Below are 15,916 nucleotides of genomic sequence, written 5' to 3'. Positions count from 1 at the left end.
CCCTGGGCCCTACCCAAAGTAAACAGCTTTCAATTTTGTTTTCTTATTATATACAGTTTTACATGGGCTGGATCAGAGAGAGAAAGAACTTGTTATACAAGATGACTAACTGTATACAATTCATTTAACTAGATCAGGGAAGTAAGAGGCAAATGGTGGAGTCTCTTTAGGGCTATACAGGAATTGTCTTCAGCCTTCACAGTAAACTCACAATGTAGTATCACTATTCCCCCCACCCCTCCTTGTTTTTTTGTAGATGGAGTCTCGCTCTGTTGCCTAGGCTGGAGTGCAATGGCATGATCTCAGCTCACTGCAACCTCCACCTCCCCAGTTCAAGTGATTCTCCTGCCTCAGCCTCCTGAGTAGCTGGGATTACAGGCACCCGCCATCATGCTTGGCTAATTTTTATATTTTTGTAGAGATGGGGTTTCACCATGTTGACCAGGCTGGTCTTGAACTCCTGATCTCAGGTGATCCGCCCACCTCAGCCTCCCAAAGTGCTGGGATAACAGGGGTGAGCCACCACACCTGGCCTATCTTCTTTCTTCTTAAAAGGGGAATAGGCCGGGCGCAGTGACTCATGCCTGTAATCCCAGCACTTTGGGAGGCCGAGGCGGGCTGATCACCTGAGGTAAGGAGTTTGAGACCAGCCTGGCCAATATAGTGAAACCCTCTCTCTACTAAAAAACAAAACAAAACAAAAATTAGCTGGGCATGGTGGCAGGTACCCAGGAGGCAGAGTTTACAGTGAGCCGAGACCATGTCACGGCACTCCAGCCTGGGCAACAGAGGGAGACTCCATCTCAAAACAAAAAAACAAAACAAAACAAAAAAGAAGGAAGACAAGTCTCAGAGTGATATAGTGAACTGCCCCAGTCCTAGCTAGTCAACGAAGGTGCTGGGATCTGCGTTCAGCCCTCTGGGCCCCTCTGTCTGTGTCCATGACTCCATGGTCTGAGATGGCAAGTCAGACATGTGAGTTCTGGTTCCACCTCTGTCACTAACATTGAGCAGGACACTTCTGTCTTTAGATCTCTGGTGCTGCATATACAAAACAGGGGTAAAAAATGCTGACCTCACATTTATGGTGAGCACAAAATGAATTATTAAATTGGACATTTTGTTTATATGGCTGTGATATTTGTTTATATGGCCATTAAAAACATTTGCCAATAAATAAACGTAATGCCTTTGCAACTATGAGGGATTATCATTGCTCTTTTTAGTATTTGTCCTTTCTGTGCCTCAGCTTTCTCAGTCATAAAAGATGTACCAGCCGGTCACGGTGACTCATGCCTGTAATCCCAGCACTTTGGGAGGCTGAGGTGGGCAGATCACCTGAGATCAGGAGTTTGAGACCAGCTTGACATACATGGTGAAACCCCGTCTCTACTAAAAATACAAAAATCAGCCAGGAGTGGTGGTGGGTGCCAATAATCCCAGCTACTTAAGAGGCTGAGGCAGGAGAATTGCTTGAAACTGGGAGGTGGAGGTTGCAGTGAGCCAAAATCGTGCCACTGCACTCCAGCCTGGGTGACAAAAATGAGAATCCATCTCAAAAAAAAAAAAAAAAAAAGGTGGGACCAGGTTCCATTTCTGGTTCTAAAATTCTATGCTTTTATAAGTCTAAACAGCTCTGGGCTATAAAACAGTTTGGTTTCACAGGGTACTTCTTTGCAATGATATATACCAGAATTTTAACAGTGCTAACAGTTAGAGCCTCCTGTGTTTATGAAGGGCTCCGAGCTCCTAATCTTTGTATCTTAATATTTGAAAGCCTCCTTTGGAATGAGATGAGAAATAGCTACCCTGACACATGCTAGATTTTTTTTTTTAAACCTATACAATCAAGTGAAATCACTCTCTACTAAATCAGGAAGAGAAACACAAAAATGTTATTCTACCAATCGTGCAGCAATCACCTTGATTTGGAAAAACAAAACTGTCCCTTTCTGTAGCTTAAAAAAAAGGCTGTGCTTTATAGTAATTATCCTGCTCTACTTTATCAGAAATAATCAACACCTTTATCACAAAATAACTTCTTGAGCCACTAAAGGCAATTATAAAAAAGCCAACCGTGTCATCCAAAGCACCATGGTAACCAACAGCACTAGGGCATGAAAAAATAGTTGTTCGTCACTAGAATCTAAGCCAGTTGGTGGTTTGGCTTGCTAAGCAACACTGTAAAAATAGCAGAGTAACAACCCATTATCTGGAGGTCTGACTTCCCACTGTTTTGAATATGGTCCCAGAAAGAACTGTCCCAGGTCTCTCCATTGACTCCATACCCTAGGCTTATAGTCAAAATCATTTAACCAACGAGTACTGATTGAAGCATACTGTATATTAGGCACATGATTCTCAACATGGTATTCACTTAGTTTATCAGTGCAACAGAAACTATAAGTGAGATGAACACAGGAAGAGTGGGTTTGTGGAGAATGGTGGAGCAGGGATTTGCTGGAGGCAGGTTCAAAGAGAACTAAGAGCTGTTAGCCAGAGGACAGAGAAAAATGTAAAAAATAGGGAATACAGCATAAAATAACTATACTCTCATGATCATGATCCTGCGTCATCAAGAAAAAATTAAGTTATATTTAGAATCCTTTGTTAAGGAAGGCAGGAATGGGTATAAAACATTTCAGAAATATCACCATCAAAAATGGTGAAAACATACGGTTTTAGCATTTGAAGGAAACAAAATTATGTTTGACAAATATCTCCTGCTGCCTAGCTCCCCATTTTGCTGGAATAAAAGCAGCATTATGATAATGGCTTTCCCAGTGTTCAGACACAGTGTCAGCTCCCTCTCTGCCTTTCTTTTTCACCTCAAACTCCTGCCTCAGCTGGAACGTTCTTTCCCTTCATAATTGCTTAGCAGGGTCCTTCTCCTTCTTTTAAGGCTGAGCTGAAATTCCACTTTCTCAGAAAAGTTTTCTCAGATCATCCAAGGACTATTTCTCCTTTTCCTTTTCACCCACAGATGTTTTCTGTGGTGAATTTCTGGATTCCATTGCCTGGACCCCAGGCTGCTTTGTATTATCATTTCCATCATGACCCTTCCTTCTTTCTTGTTCCTGGAGGGCAGGGTCAGCACTGCATTTATATCGATGTCTATCTGCCGAGCCTGGTACTCAGTACATGCTACTGAACTGATCTGCCCAGATGATGTTGAGAGTCAATGGGGGAAAATGGGAGGGTGGCTGGCAGAGGTGGTACTTTCCCTCCTGGATGTTACACAGCCCAAGAGCCTGGCATGGCACCCATGCTGGCTCTTCTTCCTCAGGGCCTTTGTATGTCTGTTCCTGTCTCCTGGGAAGCTCCTCCTCTGATGAATGCCTTCTCACCGTCCTTTAGGATTCAGCTCAAATACTACTTGGTGAGGGACAGTCTATCTTTACCTATAAGACCAAGTCTATCTATTATATGTTCAGAGCTCCCTATACTTTTTCTTCAACTCACTTAGGACAATTTGTAATTATTTATGGCTTGGTGTCTCTCTCCTACTCGACTGCAAGCCCTAGGAGGGCAGGAATGGTGTCGGTCTTGTCCACACTGCATCCCCAGTGCCTAACACAGGCCTGACAGGGAAGAATGGCCATTCAATACAGGAAGGAAGGAAGGAAGGAAGGAAGGAAGGAAGGAAGGAAGGAGACAGAGAGAGAAAGGAAGAAAGAAAGAAAGAGAGACAGAGAGAGAGAGAGATGGAGGGACGGAGGGAGAGAAAGAAAGAAAGAAGGAAGGAAAGAAGGAAGGAAGGAAAGAAAGAAAGAAAGAAAGGAAAAGAAAGAAAGAAAAGAAAAGAATAAAATTGAGGAGAATCTCATTTTGAAAAGCAGCATAACAGCAGCAAATAAAAAGAGAATTTAGAGTTGTTATTGAAGGTCTCAGAATCCCCAGACATGGGCCTAGAAGGAACTCAGTTTAAGAGAGTACTACTAGGAAAACCCACAGACCTTCCTCGGAGACACCCAAATGCTTTAAGGGAGCGAGAAACACAATCAAATGTATTTGGCAGCTAAAAAATGGAATTGAGATGAGCTATGATATTCTTCAAATGAAAGAATACTCACAAAGGATGATAAATAGAAAAAATGGAATTTAACTGCAGCCTGTGGGATTTAGATAGATAAATAAAGTTTGACAATGAAGGCTGGTATGGCCTGGAAAAGATAACTAAATTGGAAAAAAGTGTGAATGAGATTCTCTCACAGGTTTTATTAGTGCCCCTTCCAGTTCAGATTCTATTGTTACCTGGCATTTCTTTTGCCAGGCTGGAAAAAAAAGAATATAACAATATTATAACAATCACAATGAAAATGTTTAAAGGAAGAAACCCCACAAGTTTATCATCTTGAATATTAATTACTTTCCCTTTTTCGTTTCCTTTCATTCTTTCTCTGTATTACAATGGACTACGCTTTGTTTACTGTTTGCTCTATTGTTTAGAAAGTAAGCATCTCATTATACATTTTACTAATTATTATTTAGCAACATTTAACACATTTAAAAATGTAATATGTCTATTTACACCAGTGAAATGTAATTGTGAATGAAAAATTTTATTTTCTTTTATGGAAGACAAAGAATATAGTACTAATGTTTTGGCAGGTTTTTATAGAATTAAGCAATGGAATGGTTATTCTTCCTGAAAAAATAGCTAAGGTCAGCATTTGGAGTGTAAAGTAAAACATTGGCTTTTTGGACTAGATTATTCTGCAGTGAAAAGGTCACATTGTGTGTCTGGGCCAGGAGCACTTACTGGCTGGTTGGACACGCTTTAGGCCAGAGATCCCCAACCTTTTCGGCACCAGGGACTGGTTCTGTGGAAGATGATTTTTCCACGAACTGGGGTGGGAGGGGGGATGGTTTGGGGATGGAACTGTTCCACCTCAGATCATCAGGCATTAGATTCTCATAAGGAGCATGCAACCTAGATTCCTTGCATGTACAATTCACAATAAGGTTCTCGCTCCTAAAGCCCCAGTTGATCTGACAGGAGGTGGGGCTCAGACAGTAATGCTTGCCCACTGCTCACCTTCCACTGTGCGGCCCAGTTCCTACCAGGCCACAAACTGGTACTGGTCTGCAGTCTGGGGGTTGGGGATCCCTACTTTAGGCAACAGACCACTTGCAGGAAGACCAAAGATGGAAGAGGATATTTTTAGCTCCATAATGTCTGCCTACCTCACCACTGTATTTCCAGAGTCTAGTACAATGCCTGGCCCAAAGCAGGAGTTCAAAAAATGTTTACTGAATGAATCAATGAATAAGCAAAGACTGAGTAGGGATTGTGCAGTAGACTGTGTTACAGCCATGCTAGTGCATAGGTGGAACAACCTAGCATACATGAGTTGTGCTCTGTTGTTTGCAAAGATGGTGTTACTAGTCCAGCAAAGCTAAAATGTTTAATTGAGTTAAATGTCAGTCAGTGCTGTATTACTCAGAAGTCTTTGACTTCAGAACAAAGCTTTATTTCTTTCCCCTGTTGTCTATACAGGACTCGGTGTCTCCTAAAAGCAATCCAATAATAGAGTAGTAAATTTAAGAAGTATGATAAATCTCTACGGCTCCATTTTTAAAATTAGTCTTCCCAAATTATAGAACTCAACCCTGAGGAAACTATAGCAAAAATACCATCCTATAAGAAAATCACTGTTAGGATTAGAATGGGACATTTGATTTGTGCTTGATGGCAGGACAATGGGTTTTTCCTTTGTTTTCTTTTTAAGAATTTCATTAAGATTGTTATTATGTGCAATATATTTTTAATATGACAAAATATTGAGTTACTATTTCAGGACAGTGCGATGATTATCCTCACATGATTTTCATACTTCTTTTTTCTACTATTCTATATTTAAATTTTTTTCTGTATAAATTATAGAAAGATAAACTTCAGTAAAAAATTTATAAAAGCAAAATATGACTGGATATAGTGGCTCACACCTCTAATCCTAGCACTTTGGGAGGCTGAGGCTGGTAGATTGCCTGACGAGCTCAGGAGTTCGAGACCACCCTGGGCAACACGGTGAAAACCCGTCTCTACTAAAATACAAAAATTTAGCCGAGCATGGTGGCACATGCCTGGAGTCCCAGCTACTCGGGAGGTTGAGGCAGGAGAATCACTTGAACCTGGGAGGCGAGATCATGCCGCTGCACTCCAGCCTGGACGACAAAGTGAGACTCCATCTCAAAAAAAAGAAAATGCCACCTAGTCATAGTTATTGTATCCTCCATGTTCCCATTGCATTTTTGCATTTCTAGTATAGCACTTTCATTTTAATGCTTTATGTACCAAGGTCCGTCTTACCCATATCCTGTACTTATATACTGAGACGTGACTTGTAAGTTCAAGGTCACTGGAAGTCATGGGAAAGGTGAGTGTCCAGCTTGCCTTCTAGCTTTGCAAAGGGAAGTACTACTCATCCACTATGCTCTAGGCTCCTCGGGAACAGAGATTTTTATCTCATACCCCTAACTCTTAGCACAGTGCTTTACATGTGAAAAGAAATTGTTGTAATAAATATTAATAGCTGTACCTAAAGAAACTGAGAAACAATATATGCAACACTTTTCTTCTAACACTAACAAACGTCTAAGTTTGATTTGTTCTGCTGCGTAGTGCAAAATGATTTAATTCATTTACTAGTGCTCTGCAGATCTCTTCCACTATATTAAAGTTGAACTCCTTTAGTCATCCATTCAGTCTTTAAACAAACGTTTATTGAAAATGTACTATGTGTCATATCCATCGTTAGCTGCTGGAGCTACAAAGATAGATAAGATAGTCTTGCCCTGGAGATGCTCATTATATGGGTGAGAGGCACTTATAAATACACACTGATAGTACAGCTTGTTAGTTCAATGATTGAGATATGCACATAAAACAATGAAGCTGGCCAAAACATCTATTTTTGTATTTTGGGGTTTATAGGAGAAGTTTCCCAGAGGAGGTGGCCTCTGAGCTGAGTATTAAAGAGCTGGCAATGAATTAGTCAGGCAAAGCATATTCCTGACAGAAGTCCAGTGTGAATAAAGGGACAAAGACAAGAATAGCACAGTGCACCACAGAGTTCAGCGTTGCTGGAGGGTAAAGCTGTGGCAGGGAGTGGTGAGCGATGAGGCCGAAGGGGAGGGCAGGAAGCAGGTCATGAGTGCATTGCTGGCTGCCTTACCAGCTTAGCTCTTCTCCCGTAGGCAGTGGGGAGCTGCAGAAGGGTTTTAAGCAGTGATGTTACTGGAGATTATTTTAGTGGCACTGGAGAGAATGAATTTGAGGGAGACAAAAATGTGAAAAAGTGTAACTTCTTAGGAGGCATTTGCATAAATGAGTAATAGACTTGTGTTTATATTTAATAATCATAGCTAACATCTACTTAGTACTTATATGACAGGTAGTAAGTTAGCATAATGCAATAGTCTTAATATTTCACACAATCTTATGAGTAAATATTAGTATTATTTTCATTTGAAATAATGAAACAGACATAAACAGTTAAGTAATTTGCCCAGGGCCAGTATCAACTCAGGCATTCTAGTAAGTCTTATGTTCCTTTTTTGAGACAGGGTCTCATTCTGTTGCCCGCACTGGAGTTCAGTGGCATGATCTTGACTCACTGCAACCTCTGCCTCCCAGACTCAAGCAAGTCTCCTGCCTCAGCCTCCTGAGTAGCTGGGATTACAGGTGTGCACCACTGCTGCCCAGCTAATTTTTGTATTTTTAGTAGAGACGGGGTTTCACCATGTTGGCAGGCTGGTCTCTAACTCCTGACCTCAAATGATCCACCTGCCTTGGCCTCCCAAAGTGCTAGAATCACAGGTGTGAGCTACTACGCCCGGCCAAATCTTATGTTCTTAATCACTATCCTGTTTGCTTAATTTCTGTCTCCTGTATTAGAATGAAGCTCTATGCAGACAAGGACTATGTTGGTGGTGTTCTCCACTGTGCCAACACAACTATTTGTTGAATAAAATCAGTGAATAACTAAGTGGAAGAAATAGTGGAAGAAATTATGTACAGGTTTAAGAAATCGTCATGTACTGCTTAACTATGGAGACACTCTCTGAGAAATTCATTGCTAGGCAATTTCATGATTGTGTGAACGTCATAAAATGTACTCACACAGAACCTAGAGGATATAGTGCACTACACATATAGGCTATCTGTTATAACCTATTGCTCCTAGGCTACAAACCTGTAGAGCATGTTACTGTACTGAATACTGTAGGTAATTGTAACACAATGGTAAGTATTTGCATATCTAAACACAGTAAAGGTAATGTGTTGCCTTACGACGATGTTAGGTGTTATGACTACTAGGATATGACTAGGTGATAGGAATTTTTCAGCTCTAGTGTAATCTTATGGGACCACCATTGTACATGCAGCCCATCATTGACCAAAATGACATATGACTGCAGCTGGATGCAATATTGGCATCCAATTATTTGACCAGCTTTGGTGATTGTTATGGACTGAATGCTTGTCTTCCCACAAAATTCGTATGTTGAAGCCCTAACAATCCCCAGAGAGGCCTCTAAGGAAGTACAGTGGTTAAGATTAAATGAGGGCATAAGGGTGGGCCCTAATCCAACAGGACTGGTGTCTTTCTAAGAAGGGAGGACCAGAACCTCTTGCTCTCTGTGGGCATGCACTGAGGAAAGGCCATGGAGAGAAGGCACCCATCTGCAAGCCAGGAAGAGCGTCCTTACCAGAAACTGAGTTGGCCAGAACCTTGGTCTTGGCTTTGAAGCCTCGAATTGTGAGAAAACAAATTTCTGTTGTTTAAGTCACCAGTCTATGCTATTTTGTGATGACAGCCTATGCAGACTAAGACAATGATTAATAGGATGAGGTGAATGCAAAGGAGAGCGTTCTAGCCTGGGTGACTAAAGGCACAAGTGATGCCACTTATTGGGGATAGAGGCCCATGAAGAGGAAGAGGAGAGATTTGCTGAGATTAAGGAACAACATTAACTATTCTGTACTTAGAGGTCACCTCACTCAAACATAGAAATATAGAAGTTAGGTATTTAAAACCATTTATTCAATAAATGTTTATACATCCCCTAGCCATGGTGGTCACTGTACTTGCCCTGATAATACAAAGTAAATAAGATTCATTCTCTGCCCTCAATGAACTTACAGTTCAGTGGGGAGAAATATTGTTCCCTTTTGTAAACCTAGCACTCTAGTGTGAAAAACCATTTTCCTCTTCCCCACTGCTAAAGACTTGCAACTCGTAAGAAGTAAAAAGATAAAATCCCATATCATCACCTGTAACTGCAGAGTTGTTTAAGATTGGACAAGAGAAGGTATATAGAAATGTTCTGTCAAGCGCAATATGCATGTTAGCAATTACTGTAATTATAAAGCTACATCACTGACCTCCAGAAACTGGAGGTGAATCAGCCATGGGCAGCAATCAGAGGTGAAAAAGCTACCTTTGAACCCTGTGGGTGGCAGGCATTCCAGGATGGAGGAAGGAATAAGATGGGTGAAGCAGGGAAAGAACAGGCTTTGGGGTCCTACAGATGTAGTTCACATCACAATTCAGTCAGTTATTAGTTATGGAAAGTTGTACAGGTCATGTTATTGATCCGAGCTTTAGTTTCTTCAACTGTAAAATGGGGTTAATAACATCTACCCAGGAGGGTTGTTCTGAGTATGTAAAGGGCCTGGCATGGTGCCTGGAAGAACTGATAGTGCTCAATTAATGGTAACTGTGGCTTCTATTAATATCATTCTTCTACCTTCTAAGGGATTTGTTGGTGGTTAAGTTACTTGAGATGCAAGGAAGTAAGAAAAATGGAAGAGCTATTAAAGACCTGCTTTAAAAATTATTTTTTAATTAATTATTTATTTATTTTGAGACAGAGTCTTGGTCTGTCACCCAGGCTGGAGTACAGTGGTGCAATCTTGGCTCACTGCAACCTCCGCCTCCTATCTCAGCAATTCTCCTGTCTCAGCCTGCCAATTAACTGGGATTACAGGTGTGTGCCACCACACCTGGCTAATTTTTGTATTTTTAGTAGAGATGAAGTTTCACCATGTTGGCCAGGCTGGTCACCAACTCCTGACCTCAGGTGATCCACCTACCTCGGCCTCCCAAAGTGCTGGGATTACAGGCGTGAGCCACCGTGCCCAGCCAAAAAAGTTATTTTTAAAGGCAAAGAAAAGCAGTTCAACCCAGCTTTCATCTCCTAACCTATGGTGCAAATGTATAACTCCTAAAGAAAATGACCACTATGTTATACGGCTTGCAGCCTGAGGACATCCACCTTCTTCATTATGTCTCATATTCTATCCTAAGCAGATCTACCAAACACTGTTAATAAGGGGTCTCTGAAGGCAATGCTTCTCAAACTTTAATGTCACATAGGAGCCACCTGGAGGCTTGCTAGAATGCAGATTTTCATTCAGTGGATTTAGGGTAAGGCATAAAATTCTGCATTTCTAATATGTTCCCAGGTGAGACTCATGCTGCTCTTTCATGGACCTTACTTTGAGGAAGTAGCAAGGCTATGAAAGGAAGTGGAAATATCTTCCTTGGCATAGTATTCTCTATAATGGCTTGCTTCTCTTTAGTGATCTACGTAAAAACAAAGTAGCCATTAATAGAACACTAAAGGAACTTTTTTCAGACCACATTTAGAAACTCTGAACAGGGATTCATTTCAGATCAATATCAACTTTTTGGAACAGCTTACTATGTACAAGGCACTGTGTAAGGTGCTGGGGATATAAGAGTTGATATGACAATTCCTACTTCAAAACACTGCTCATTATGCCCTGTATATTGCTAACCTCCTGAGGACAGTCTTCTTGTCTCCCCTGTTGCCTAAAACTGTACAGATGTTTAAAAAATAGTAAATGAGGCTGGGTGCAGTGGCTCTCTATTAAAAATACAAAAATTAGCCAGGCTTGGTGCTGTACTCCTGTACTCACAGCTACTTGGGAGGCTGAGGCAGAAGAATTGCTTGAACCCAGGAGACAGAGGTTGCAGTGAGCCGAGATGGCGCCACTGCATTCCAGCCTGGGCGACAGAGTGAAACTCTGTCTCAAACAAACGAACAACAACAACAACAAAAAACAAACAAAAAAACCTAAACAAGTGAATGAATGAGTTCATAGGAGTTTCATTTAAAATATCTTCTGCCAGCATATGACAATGACACACTGCTCTGTGTCTTAACTATCACTTTTAAGAGGTGACTGAGTTAAAATGAGGCCAGTAGGGTGGGCCTAATCCAATCTGACTGGTGTCCCTGCTAGAAGAGAAAATTTGGTCACACAAGGAGACACCAGGGATGCATGCATACAGAGGAAATACCATGTCAGGACACAGAAGGTGGTGACTGCAAGACAAGGAGAGATGCCTCAGAAGAAACCAAACCTGCCCAGACACCTTGATCTCAGACTGCTAGCCTCCAGATCTTTGACAAAATAAATTTCTGTGGTTTATGCCCCCCAATGCCCAGATCTAAGACCCTACTTCTCTAAGATACACAAAATATCAGCACAATTCTAAGAGTGGATAGATGAACCTCAAGTTGCAGTGGGAGCTATGAATGCAAGGATTAAGGTGAGATGGACTGAACAGGGTGAAACAGCAGCCGAAAATGGACTAAAATAGCTGCCATATATACATTTCTCTCCCTTTTCATCATACCAACACAAAGTCTAGGGCTGTTCTCTCAAATCTGAGACTGAAAGTAGCTTTTAGACCTTTTCCCCCCTCCCAGGCTACATTTTAATATTTAATATGATTTCAAAATATTGTGGCAGGAACAAGACCCCAGATTTGTTTGTATTCAAAGTTCTAAAGATTATTTATGATGTTAAAGTAGTGAGATTGAATTTTTCCTTTTCCTTCCTTCTTTCCTTCCTTCCTTCTTTCCTTCCTTCCTTCCTTCCTTCTTTCCTTCCTTCCTTCCCTCCCTCCCCCCCTTCCCTCCCTCCCTCGCATCCTCCCTCCCTCCCTCCCTCCCTCCCTCCCTCCCTCCCTCCCTCCCTTCCTTCCTTCCTTCCTTCCTTCCTTCCTTCCTTCCTTCCTTCCTTCCTTCCTTCCTTCCTTCCTTCCTTCCTTCTTTCCTTCCATCCTTTCTCTCTTTCTCGCTTTCTTTCTTTCTTTTTTGAGACAGGGTCTTGCTCTGTAATCCAGGCTACAGTTCAGTGGCATAATCATAGCTCACTGCAGCCTTGGGCTCAAATCATCATGGATTACATTTTTGACAAAAAAATTTATACAAAATGCAGTCAAATGAGAGTACTGCTAGCCACAAGGAAGCTAGATCTGAAGCCTGAATCTGAAGTCAAGGGATTGATTTTTTTGGTTTTTGTTTTTAATAAACATTCCAACTCATATCAGATGAGTGCCTCCTTCAGAGGAGTCATTCTGGAAAGTTCTACATTTATTCTAATTGTGTCCCTGTTTTCAAATTATGATGTCTGGAGTTGCTTTCAGGGTTTGTGAGATAGTCTTTTGAATGGTCTCAATGTTGATTCTTGAAAGTAGATTTGATTTTAAAAAACAGTCAAGGGTTCTGGGTGAAATCTGGTGAACTAGGGGGGCAGTCAAACTGTGTAATGCCAAGAAGAGTGACTCTAATGTACCCAGGCTGATTTTTCTTGAGTGAATTTATAGTCACCAGAAGGCATTTTCTGAAGACAAACTCAGACATGAAGTAAACAAGTTATAAGCATGACATCAAGCCTGAGTTTGGGGAGGAGGGTTGGAGGATGGTGACTGCACTGAAGGAAACCCCACTCATTTGGGTATGCAAGTTTTCTAGGATCTCCTCTACCCAGAATATTTCTTCAGGTTCAGATCTATCCTATTTCACAGGACCACAGTTCCCAGAATTACAAGGATCCTACTGCCTTAGTCAACTTTTAACCCCCAATCTGAGTACTTCCCTCCCCCCTCAAAGACAGCGTCTTGTTCTTTTGTACAGTGGTGGGATTACAGCTCACTGCAGCTTTGAACTCTTGGGCTTAAGTAATCCTCCCGCCTGAGCTTCCCAAAGTGCTGGGATTACAAGCATGAGCCACCGCACCAGGCCCTGAACCTGAGTACTTGATATGTGTGCAGCCAATACCTGATGGGAAGTTAAATATGGGGAAGAATGTCTAAGGTGTTTGAGTTTAGTCTACATGATTTAAAAGGCAGAAGAGTTAGGAGGATTTGGAGACACAAATTTCTGCTCTATATGGGGAAGACATTGTCAGCCACTGGAGCTGTCCAGCAATGGGACTAGTTTGCTCTGTAAATAGCTTTCAGCCCTGGGAGTTTAAAGCAAAGGCTGCTTGTATGGGAACCTGTAGAGGTGCCTCCTGTAATAGGTGGGGAGCTATGCAATGACCTTCAAGGGCTATCTCCGACCTACACAGTATCTGACACTTGGTAGGCGTTGGAAAAACACTGGTGGAATGAAATAAATAAGGAATATGTTGCATCTTGTGAGTCAAGTAGAGGGGAAGAGGCCTGGGGCTCAATCAGGAGCAAGAAGTGAGGTAGAAGTGAGATGAAAATAGCCAGGGAGCCAAGAGGTAGAGTCTTCCTTGGGTTTTTGGTACCATAGGAGAGAAATTGCTTTGGGTACCTAGAGCCTCACGTGGTTAGGAAAGGATAAAACCTTTGAAGGGGATAGGAGTTGGGGGAGAAGATAGACTCCTGCTCACCCTTCTTAAACTCCTCCAGTACCGTGTCCAGTCGGGTGTCATTGAAAACACAATGCAGGGGCCGGTTGTAGAAGCGGGTGACAGTGAGGAGCGGGGTGCAGTCGTCGGGGTCCACGAAGGCCAAGTCCTTGACAAATAAAATGTCCACAATGTTGTGCCGCTGGTCGCCCTCATACACTGGGATGCGAGTGTAGCCGCTGCGCAGGATCTCGGAGACAGTGGCGAAATCGAGCACCGCGTCTGAGCGCAGCATGAAGCAGTCTCCCAGGGGGGTCAGCACCTCCTCCACCACTTTGGTGCGCAGCTCCAGGGCACCCTGTATGATGTTGAGCTCCTCCTTCACCAGGTCGCTGTAGGGGTCTGCGGCCCGCAACGTCTCCAGCAGCTTCTCCCGCGTGTAGAAGGTGCTTATCTCCTGGCGCAGCGCCCAGTCCAGCAGGCGGCCCAGCGGGTAGCACACGGGAAAGGCGGCTGCCATCAGAAGCCGGGTCAGGCACACGCTGTGCGAGGCGATGGCCAGCCCATGCCGCGAACACACTGAGTAGGGGCAGATTTCGGCGCCCAGGAATACCGCGCCGGTGCACACGAGCGCCGGCAGCCAAGGGAAGTGGATCCCCTCTTCGCTGTAGTCTTCCCCGGTGCCCCCGACGCCCGGCGGCAGCGAGGCGTACAGCCAGCCAGCCAGGGCCGCGTTGGCTCCGGCTTGGCCCAGGAGCAGGGTGCAGAGCAGATGGGTCCCCCTGCCGCGAACGGCCTGCACGCGGCGCGCCTGCTCCTGCTCGGCGGCCGAGCCGCTGTTCCGCAGCACCCGTAACTCCACCGGGTCCAGCGACAGCAGGCTCAGGCGCAGGCCGCTGAACAGGGCCGACAAGGCTAGCAGCAGGAGCGCCCCGAGCGCCCGCAGCCACGCAGGGGGCAGCAGGTCCCCGCCTGGGCCGTACAACCGCGGGCGGACGCGCAGCAGGAAGCCGCCGGCGGCACCGTGGTGGTGCCACGCGCGCCCATCCCAGGCGCAGAGCGAAAAGAGCTTCCCGCCACCGCCCGCGCCGCCCCGCTCCGCCTCGCCCTTGCGCAGCTCCCGCACTCGCACCTGGACCAGGGCCGAGCCTGCCACGCCCCCGGGACGCAAGGGCCCCAGGACTTCCACGTCCGATGCCCAGTCGCTCTGCTCCCGGCAGCGCTGCGGTCCCGGGGGGCGCGTGGGGACCGCGCTAGGGGCCACGCTGCTACCGCCCGGGGGCTCCTCGATGAACACGAGTCGCGGAGCCCAGTCGCCGGTGCCATTTTCCCCCGAGGAGAGGGTCGGTGAGGGCACCGGTGCGGCGGTCGCCGGCGGTCCTGGCTGGAAATAGACACGCAGGAGGAAGCTGGTGCCTTCGGCGGCGCGCAGGGTGCCCCCTTCCAGGGACACGCGGCCTCCAGCAGTGTCCTCTGGCCGCAGGCCCAGCAGCCAGGCGGCGGCGGCCGGGGGCCGAGGAGACAGGGAAAAGAAGAGCAGAAGCACAGCGCCTCGGCTGCAGCAGTCCCGGAGCCTGACACCCACCGCTGCTGCCGCCGCCGCGGCCGCCGCCATCCTGCAACCAGCGCTGCTGCACGTGATACTGCAGAAAGCTGAGCGAGAGCTGGAGGGAGGAGGAGCCGGAGCCGGGAACCCAGCCGCAGGCAGGTCACCACGTGTACGCCCACTGCGCGCGTGGGCTGGTGGCGGTGGGCATTCAGACTCCGCCTGGGCAGGGGGTCCCCGCGGGAGGCTGGAGGTGGCCAGGCATCACCACACTGTGCGTAGCGGATACACACTTCGGTATATCTGGGCTGCAGCCTGAAAAGTCTCGGCTTGCAAGACGGCCTCCTACTCCAAAAGTAAGGTGCCCCTCTGCGAACCGCTACCCGGCAGTAATTCCCTGCCGGCTCCACTGCTTCCCCATTGGCCCGGGAAATTTCCCAGCTTTTTGCTTCTGCTGCCACTTGCATTCCCCCTTCTGGTCAAAAGAATATTCTGGAGTCAAGTCTTGAATATGTGAAAACTTTTAGGCTCAACTCCAGCCGACCTTTCATTATTGTAAAAATTTCTGAATTATTTAAGTTCAATTCTTAGTTAAGATCCCAATGTCCATCAATATGAAACTGTTGAAATAAATGAAACCACTGTGCAATGGAATACTATATGGCAAGAAAAAATAATGAGGTGGATCCATTGTATATGTGATGTGGAAAAAAATCTCTGAAGTA

The 15,916-nt window shown here is 44.9% G+C and overlaps 1 protein-coding gene across 2 annotated transcripts in view; it reads right to left on the bottom strand.

Annotated features, from left to right (window-relative positions):
• CNNM1 (cyclin and CBS domain divalent metal cation transport mediator 1) overlaps window positions 1–15,292 on the bottom strand; it is a 67,504-nt gene extending 52,212 nt beyond the window's left edge. For both annotated transcript variants that reach the window (XM_005566161.4, XM_005566162.4), the window contains exon 1: window positions 13,688–15,292. In XM_005566161.4, the coding sequence (XP_005566218.1) occupies window positions 13,688–15,260 (1,573 nt within the window). In that variant the 5' untranslated portion in view covers window positions 15,261–15,292. The remainder of the gene's footprint in view (window positions 1–13,687) is intronic.
• Window positions 15,293–15,916: the final 624 nt, after the last annotated feature.

This window comes from Macaca fascicularis, chromosome 9 (assembly GCF_037993035.2).
Source record: "Macaca fascicularis isolate 582-1 chromosome 9, T2T-MFA8v1.1".
Classification (NCBI taxonomy): Eukaryota; Metazoa; Chordata; class Mammalia; order Primates; family Cercopithecidae; genus Macaca; species Macaca fascicularis.
Note: the sequence above shows the minus strand (reverse complement) of the source record. Positions and strands in the feature narration are given on the sequence as shown.